Source organism: Nothoprocta perdicaria, unplaced genomic scaffold (assembly GCF_003342845.1).
Source record: "Nothoprocta perdicaria isolate Ctin4 unplaced genomic scaffold, notPer1 scaffold_271, whole genome shotgun sequence".
Lineage (NCBI taxonomy): Eukaryota > Metazoa > Chordata > Aves > Tinamiformes > Tinamidae > Nothoprocta > Nothoprocta perdicaria.
Genome location: NW_020455501.1, coordinates 826115 through 835378, shown reverse-complemented (window position 1 = coordinate 835378; position 9264 = coordinate 826115). Strand labels below are relative to the sequence as shown.

At 53.2% G+C, this 9264-nt stretch overlaps 1 protein-coding gene across 1 annotated transcript; it reads right to left on the bottom strand.

The window, feature by feature from the left end:
• Positions 1-1590: 1590 nt before the first annotated feature.
• P2RY2 (purinergic receptor P2Y2) lies at positions 1591-8326 on the bottom strand. Its single transcript, XM_026040970.1, has 2 exons — positions 8225-8326; positions 1591-4514 (listed from the first exon to the last, which is right to left on the bottom strand). Exon 2 carries the CDS (start codon positions 4508-4510, stop codon positions 3434-3436), a length of 1077 nt encoding a protein of 358 aa, XP_025896755.1. The 5' UTR covers positions 4511-4514; positions 8225-8326; the 3' UTR covers positions 1591-3433.
• Positions 8327-9264: the final 938 nt, after the last annotated feature.

Genomic DNA, 9264 nt, shown 5'->3' with positions numbered 1-9264 from the left:
GTTTGCTGGTTTTCCTCTGAAGTGCCGTCGCGACCTCCTTGTCTCCGCTCAGCGGTTTTTGCTCTTGCTAAATTCTCCTCCTCGGCCGCAGTGACTCAGGCAGGGCGGCGCGGAGCCGAGCGCCACAGAGTGTGTCCATGGAAGGGAATTCGAGTTTATCGCAAAGGAGATTTCAAGGTGACTCGATAATAATAAATTCCTAGGTGAAAATGACGGCGTCCTGGAGGACTCATTACCTTGGCAGAGGAAGGCGTAGCAGGAGCCAAGGCTGGGAGCAAGCGGCAGATAAATCACAGAGGAAAAGAGAGATTCTTTTTCATGGGGATTGTGGTTAGATGGTGGAAACCTCCCCCTCTTGGTTTCTTTTGATCGGGATGAGAAGGAATCATTTCCCTCCAGCCCGAGCTGCGGGTGGCCTCGGATGAAACACAAAGACGGTGGGACTGGGGACTGCTCAGCTTATCTAACAGCCGTGTCTGATCTTCAACTGGAGCAGTCAAGGAATGCGTCCACCAAGCATGGGGACACGGGTCACCCAGCCTGACCAGTTATCAGGCTGATCACATAACTGGTGGTGGCATCAATCCCCTGTGAGCATCGGGGGTGAGTGAAGATCCAGACCTGAATTTGGGAGAGATTATGCAGTGKTTGAGTTGTCCTAAGGTTTGACCCCATAGTTAGACTACAAGGGACATTGCCTCACTTGGTGGCAAAGCATCTCCTAGGCTGCCTGGACCTCTGTCAAACTGCCTAAGGTCAAATCAGAGTGTTTTGGGTCACCTTGACCATGCTGTGCATGTCTGGTGTGCAGCAACCACCAGGAACTCCATGAAGCTACTGGGGATGGAGGTGAAACCTGCCTACGGCTTTTGAGATCCATTTTGGCCAGCTGTGGGACCTGAGGCTTTGTGGGAAGCACTGGGATTGCCCTCAACCTTCCCCCACATCAAAGTCTCATCCACTGCTGTTGGCCTCTTTTGGGTCTCCTGCCTTCAAGAGCCCTTGGACCCAGCACAGACTCATTTCTGGAAAATGACATTTCTGGGAATGGACATTTCTAGAAAGAGGGAGAAGAGGACAAGGCAAACTGAAGTCAACTCAAAGATGAAGCCTGCTGAGCTTGGATGCAGGTGGTGCTGAGCAGTCCTACTCCTGTACCTTCTTCCCTCTTCTTTGCACACATCAGAGATGGCACAAGAGCACTAATAGTTGAAATAAATTTATTTCCTGTAAGACATCTGAACTGTTTGCATATTACAAAAATAAAAAACATACAATTGTTGTCACAAAACCTACTTTTTTAGTATAAGTTAGTGCATTTACCAACAATAACAAAATATATATATGTATATATATAAATTTCCAGATGGTACCTCTCCAGTCGCTCTGAACCCAAATAGTCCACACGAGCCTGAGTGGACCCAAGGACCACAGAGGTACCCACCTCAGATGGGCATTGAGGTGAATTGTCCTACAAATGTCCTGCTTCTCTTCATGGATGGGTCGAGCGCAGATGGAGGCAATTCCCTCATGGCCTGCTGTGGCGGTGACCATTTTGGTCAGGCCAGGAGCCCTCCAAGGGACCACGTCTCCAGTGAGCAGGACCACAGGAACCTCACAGTTATCTCTGTGGGGTCCTAGGCGCCCTGGCTCTACGTGGCTGGATACGTGGCGCCACGTCGTTATCTCCAGCAAGCCACAAACTCATGTTTAGAAGAAGGAGGAAAGGGACAAAACTCTTTTTCGGTCTGAGCAATTGGTTTTGAACTAGGATCAAATGTATCTAATGTATCTAATGTCTACCCCTAAAATAGACTCGTGGCTGCGTTCACAAAATAGGACTAGTCCAGCTCTGCAGGACAAACAATTCCCATTTTGGGGTGAGTAAACAGCAAGGTCAGGCAAGGAAACCACGTGCCTGGGCTCTCTGCTCTTAAACCCAGCAATTACAGGGAGAAAGACCGAGCGGATCATCTAGTGAATTGTTCTGTGGGTATTTTCACTAGCCTACTTTGAACTGTCCTGACTGATTGAGGGATGCAAGGCCAGATCCAGCCAGGACTGGCATGAGGCAGGTCAACTCAATGTCTAGAAAGCTGATCAGAAAAGATCAGAACAAAAGTGGCTGGTTTTGCTCGGATGGTGCTGTCCATCCCAAAGAACATCCCAGAGGGCATCTCCATGTGAAGGAGACACAAGCCATTTGCAAACTATTTGAAGTTTTCCTCCCCTTTCCCATTTCTTAAGGATCAGCATGGCCAAGAGAGCCACCACAGTAAAGGCTGGAGAAGAAGTCTAGGACTATACACAGGCACAGGGTCACTTCCCTGCTCAATGATGCTCCAATAGGAGTTAAACCACACAGAGGGTGGACGTGGTGTGGACATGGTGCTCCCTAAGCACCACATTTCACACTACGGCTCCTAAGCTTGGCATTCAGCACTGCCAAATTTCCAAGGGGAGGCCCATGCTGTCAGCAAGGGTACGACCCCTTTGCTGGAAATATGAATCATTCACAAGAGAGTTAAAAACAAGGCATAAAGAGCTCAGCTCCCGGAAGTTTTAATGAGCTGGAGACGATTATTAAAGGCAGCAGCTGAGATRACATTATGGATTGCTAAAAGCCTTTCAGAGGTGGATGTTGAGTAGCAAAGCACTAGCAGGTCTCTGGTGAGTAGGACATTTACCCCATCGCACTTCTTCATAGCAGAGGCTACAGAGGACATGATGATACCAGCAAGTCACCATTGGTTGGAGGGTATCACTCCATCAGCAGCCCCTTGAACAGGAAAACAGCCCTTGAAAGAGTCCTCAAAATCCCTTCCTGACCTGTCCAGGCATAGGCAGAAGCTGGGGAAACGTCTCTTTAGGGCTGTCAAAGATGTAGGAAAAGTTATTCCTTCCCTGCAGTGGGCAGCATTTGCATTTGATATTTTTATTGACCTGTTCATTAAAACCACAGCTGACATTCCTCATCAATCGAAAGCCCTTCTTCCCTTGCCAAGATGCACAAGAYTTCCGATAAACATTTGCTAACAGCGTGCCAGGGAAACTGGAGAAAGGCAAATCTATTTCTTCAGTTTTCAGGGGCTTTTTGCATTCTTCTGGTTTAGAAAATTTAAATGTTCAGGGCATGATTCTCCAGCACATTTTGCCACCATCACAGAGGTCACCAATGTTCACCGTTGGGCAGGTGCTATTTGGTGTTCACTGACGGGCAGGCTTGCCAGAAGAGATGCAGGTATGGAGTTCCTTGGTACAATCACAGCAATTCTTCCTTAAAAAAAACGTTCAAAACAGCTGCTTGCATAGCAGTGTATTGAACATGGACCACATGGCCTCAGGAGACCCCAGGTATCATCAACTCCCTTCACACATGGCAAAAACTCTTCCACTGGGAACAAGCTACTCACCATAACGTGATGGAGAAGCGCTAAGACTTCCCATCCTTGGATATTGTTTCAGTGTCACTGCTGGTTTTCAGGTGAGTATTGGACATGATTCCCAAGGCCGTTTCATTTTGGGTTTTCCCTGGCTTTTTGTTGCCTGCAAACTTCATAAATCTTTGTCCTGCTAAGAAATATAAAATGGGATCCAAGCAACTGTTGGTGCTAGCTAGGGGCCTGGTGATCTTATAGGCTAAATTGATAGCATTGAGGGTCTGACAACTTAAGTCCCAGCTCCGGAAGGAGTAATACAAGGTACGAGTGATGTGAAAAGGAAGAAAGCAAACGATGAAGACCACCAGGATGATGATTATCATCTTAACTGACTTCTTTTTGGATTGGGACCTGCGGGAGATACCGCGTGTGGGCTGCAGCAGCCTCCGAGCCATTAGGCAATAACACACGATGATGATGAGGAAGGGGATGCAGAAGAGAAGCACCAGCATCACTGAACTGTAGATGACAAACTGGCCAAAGAGGTCCTTCCTGGACGTGTCGTGGCAGGTGACACTGTTGCCCTTCATGCTGGTGGTGACGAAGAAGAGCACGGGCGACTGGCACACCACGGTGACCACCCACACGATGACCGATACTCTCCGGGCATAGCGAACGTGCCCCCACTGCAGGGACTTCAGCGGGAAGCAGATGCCCAGGAATCGATGGATGCTGATGCAGAGGAGGAAGAGGATGCTGCAATACAGGTTGGTGTAGAACAAGAAGCGGACTATCTTACACAGGCCCRCGCTGAAGGGCCAGTTGTCCCCCATGGCATAGTAGTACACCAGGAGGGGCAGGGAGACCACRTAGAGCGTGTCGGACACGGCCAGGTTGAACATGTACGTGGTGGAGGCGTTCCATGTCTTGATCCTGAAGATGAAGGCATAGAGGGCCAGCAGGTTGAGGAAGAGCCCCACCACGCACACGATGCCATAGGAGACAGGCAGCAGGACGTACTTGAAGTCCTCATCAAATAGGCACTTGTATGTGTTGTCTCTCGTGCCGCTTGTGACCCAGGAGGTGTTGACGGTTCTGCTCCAGGCATGAGGAGTTGTGAAGTTTTCCATCACCCTGGGGGAAAAGGGAAGAGGCGGTAAGGACATCGCAGGGAGGATTTCCTGGAAGAGGTGGATTAGAGGAGGAAASTGATGCAAGGATTTTCATCGCTACTGTATATTTGCATTGTACTGTGCTGTATGTGTAGAGGGGAAGTACTTGCACACTTCCCATCTCCTATGCATGCTGCCATCAGAGCATGGGTAGGTCTTTTCCAAAGCTCCCTGTAGGTATCGCTCCTTTGGTGGCACATAAAGCCATCACAATGCATGTRACAACGGTTCCAGTGGTGGCCATGCATGCCAGGACACTGTGTTCCCATTGAGCTCAGGGCATCATTGCGTTGGACGTCTACACAAGCAATGTAGCCCCTCATGGGTTGGACTAATACTGTATCAGACACATCTGCAGCCCAGAGAAGGAGCCAAACTGGTCTCAAGCTACCAAGAAATCCAGGCTGTTTCTGGGTGCCAAACTTCTACTTTCTGCAGCCTAGCTCAGTGCCCCACACCACCTTTCCTGGCATGAGCAAATCTGGTCTTTCCAGCTACAGAACGGGAAGTACGCCCTGTTCTGTGGTCAATCATCCATGAGCAGAGACACAGCTGAGCACTGTGAAATGTGCATCCTACAAAACCACAGGCAGAAAGGGCAGAAAAGGGAACCATACTCTTCAGAAAGCAGTCCTGTGACTGGCACAGCTGTGATTTCCAAGGTCCTCCAGGGCCTCCTGGGAGGACCCACATCACCACAGCATCTGGAGACCCCTGTAATAAAACCTTGTTGAAGAAAGTGTGTCCACCACCTACACGCTTTGGTCATCCTGTCTGGATTTAGGAGGGAAGAGTTAGTTTGCTAAGAGTTAGTTTGTTGGGATGATGGTGACTCTCTGCCTGGTCCTGCTCTTGAGCCTTGAGAACTGGGTCTCCAGCATCACTCCCACCAGAAAGTCCAYCCCTGCTTGCACAAGGCCCGTTCACACGTGGGACAGCTGTCTGAGGCCGAAAAATCAGGCTACAAAGAGTCACTGGAGACGTGCATGGTCTGGCATTGTGCTCCTTCAGGAGGAACAAGGGCCCTTTTGTACGCCAGGGACAGCCCACGATCAAACTGACGCAGGATCACTTAGCGAGTCCATCGGCCGAGCTGCAAAACAAAACGGATTTGCCTTTTTTTTTTTTGCAAAACGAACTGGTTTGATTCCGAGTGACCCGCAGCAGYTCCCCTGGCAGCCCAATGATGCTGTCACCATCCTGACACAGAGTTGATTGCAAGCACCCAGTGACACATGGGTGATACACAGCAGTTTCTCCTGAGCTGAAAAAGGTCAAATTCATTAAAATTATGCAGCTAATGCTGGGTGAGAGTTGAAGAGGAACCCAAACGCCCAAGAAGAGGAAACAGAACCCAACCATCATGTGCGTCATGGTCCTCAAGCTAAGCGTGTCCATCGCCACATGGGACAACCCCAACTGCATAATCCTTGGGATGCCTTTGAGGTGAGTCAGACGGAGCCACCATGGATGTGGCACACAAAGGATGACGTTTCCCTCCGTTCACTCGCCCCGTTGGCCGCYGTAGGGAAGGGGACCACAAGCGTTGTTGGCCAAGGCGCGTGCGGTCCAGGAACGCTCCCGCCCTGCCCAATCTGCAACATCTGCAAAAAGCCACATCTCACTTTAGAAACTGCTCTGCACAGGGAACCGAGATGCAGCCCGTACCACCCGTGCCCAGCAGGTTCCCCTTTGCCTTGTGCCTCATCCTTCTCCGTCCTTCCCACTCTGGCAGATGTTTTGCTTGACTGTCATCCAGCAGTGTTTTCCCCCTGAGATGTCCAATAATGCTTGGGGAAACATGAAAATGCTTCTTTTTTGGCTGTTATTTCTCTGACTTTTTTTTCTTCGCTCTAAGCTCTGCAAWTCGGGAGCCAAAGACACAAGGGTTCCCCACAAACCTGGCAGTAGATGAAACATCTTGAACAGGCCACCATGGAGAAGCAGGCCAGCCAAGAGAGGTTGAAAACGGCTCCATGGAAGGTCCATGGTACTCCAGAAACCTCAGACTCACACGCAGGGAGTCCCTATGTCCCCCCTGCCTTGAGTTGGGGCATGTCCATGTCCAGGGGAGACTTTTCAGGACAGTTTTTAGGGAAATTGATGTGGAAGAGCCACCAAAACCCCATGAAACCCTTGGATCAGGGGCTGGGCTGTGTACCCGGCTGCCTCCATGGTGAGTGCCATGTGTCTGTGTTCCCCCCCATGGCCGTGCTGGTGTCCCAAAATACTCCTGCAACAGTATCCGCACGAGGATATTTGGATGCATAAACAAGGAAAGGAGGGGGCTGCCGGCTGTAGGATGGGGCTGTGCATCGAATCACCGAGTTGAGGGATATAATCCTCTTTTTCTGCCCCTTTTTCTAGCAATTCTGCTGCTCTGGGGTGGGGGGGGTTGTGCTGTTCAAAGCTGCTGGAGGACAGTAGGTAGCTTCCAACCCCACAGACACCGGYTGCGTCACCTCCTTGTCCCAGCCGCTACCCTTGGCCCCCCGTGCCTCGGTTTTCCCTTCTGCTAGGGATGAATTTGTGTCTAATGCACAGAAACAACTTCCTGCCTAATATACCAGGAAAGACGCAAACAGCTGCAATATTTTTATTTCTCTCCATGAAAAGCGTTTCTAGAGAGTTTGGCTTTAAAGCTGAGCTACACTGGAAAGGGGAGCTTCAAGGAAAGACAGAATAACCTGCAAACCCCATCCCTCTCTCAGCCTGTGGTCTGTGCTCCAGCGAAAYGCTGCCCTTGCTCCCAAATGACTTTTTTTKCCAGGAATTCCTCYGTGCTCCTCCTGCGGACCCCCTCARCTCCTCACATCTGATGTACACAGCAGCCCGAAGCCGTCTCCCTGCTCAGCTTTCTCATTCGGAGACAGCCAGAATCCCAAATCCTGCCATCTCACCCCAAATCTGCAGCACTGAGTGCCGAACTGATCCCCAAAATGGCAGGGAAGCAAAAATTGCAATGGGCTCCTGGCTCGTGGGGCTGGAGGAAGAGGAGGAGGAGGAGGATTTATCCACACACCCGCAGAGGAGGAAGGGAACTCGGCACTCACCGAAGGCCYTTTCGCAAGGGCCTGATAAGCAACTCGGAGCAGAGGGCGCGAGGGGCGACTCTTCCCCCGGCAGCGGAAATGCCACCCTGAGGAAAACGGCCCTTTGCCGGGGCTCGGAGCCAAGGAAAGGAGGGAAATGCTYTGGTAATGGGTGGGGGGGGTCTCGCTTTTGGGTGCCAAGCCGAGCGCACAGCCTGCAAACGCCAAGCGAGCTGCCGCCCTGGTTGGAGGTGCGTGCCAGGAATCTCCAGGGAGCAGCYGGGAGGGAAGCTGGCTGGGAGCGAGCATGTTATTTTGGGGGGGGATGTCCCATTTTTTGGCAGGTTGTTTAGGGGCAGTGGAGCTGGCTCTGGCTTCACACCTCGAACGGGCTCTGTGTGGGCAGTGGGCGCAGGTGCCGCGCGCTTCGTCYCGCGCTCCTGTCCCTGCACGCTCCCACTGTGTGTTCCACATTCCCAGCCCATGGCACACTCGAGCCTGGCACGTGTCACCTGTGAACCCCACTATCACACACGTGTGTGTCTCGCACTCCCCTCTCCGTGCCCGAGGGGATGGGGACCGGGACCAGGATTGGGATCGGGACCGTGGCCGGGACCCCGCTCACTCGCTCCCTGCTCACCGAGCCGAGTCGCGCCGATCCAAACCGAGCCGATCCCAGGCGAGCCGTGTCGGGCCGAACCAAGCCGAGCCGAGTCAAGCCGAACCGAGTGGACTCGTGCGGTGCCGAGCTGAGCCGAGCCGAGCCGAACCGACGGCGCTGCCTCGCTCAGGCGGCCGGCGGCAGCTCCATGTCCGGGCTCGGGCCCCCTCGCTGGGCCGGCTCCGGTGCCGGTGCCGGTCCCGCCGCGCTCCGCGGCCGCCCCGGTGTCGCCTCCGCGGCGCGTGTGAGCCGGGAGGCGGGTCGAGGCCGGGCCGGGGCCGGCCGTGCGGCCGGACCGCCCCCTCGGGGCTCGCCTCGGAGCGGAGCCCTGCGGGGACGGCGAGCGGCCCCTTCCTCGGAGGCCGGAACGAGGCCCGGTCCCAGCTCCGGACTGGGATTGGGGCTGGGGTCGGGACCCGACCGCCCCGTCGAGGCCAGGATCGGGGCTGGGATTGGGCTCTGACTGCCCTGGCCCCATCGGAATCGGGATCAGGGATGTGATCAAGACTCGACCCTCCCTCAGGATCTGGATTGGGATGGGATCCGGATCCTACCGCCCTATCGGGATTGGTGATGGGATCAGAGCCAGATTCACGACACAGGATCAGGGCTGGAATCGTGACCTGACCCCCTCCTCATCCCCCCAAATCCGCTCCCCGTGGCCATACCATCTGAATACCCTTCAGTTTGGGGAAAACTCTTCAGTTTGGGGGGAAACCCTTCAGTTTGGGGGGAAGAGAGCTTGGGAGAGAGCAGAGGGAGCAGCGCCAGCAGCCGGAGCTGATGCTGGAGCTCTGCCCCAGCCCAGAAAGGCTCTGTTTCCTTCTCCTGATGTCATTTATTTGAGGAGGGAAAACAACACGTGAGGCCGCAGCTATTTGGGCCGATAAGGGAGGCAGCGCGGCCRGAGGCCGGGGCATCCCGGGGGCCGAGCTCCTCAACTGAGGTCCAGAGCGTCTGGACCTGAGGGCTTGGGAAGTCGGCCCAACACCTGGGTTCATTAGCTGCTAATTAAAGGC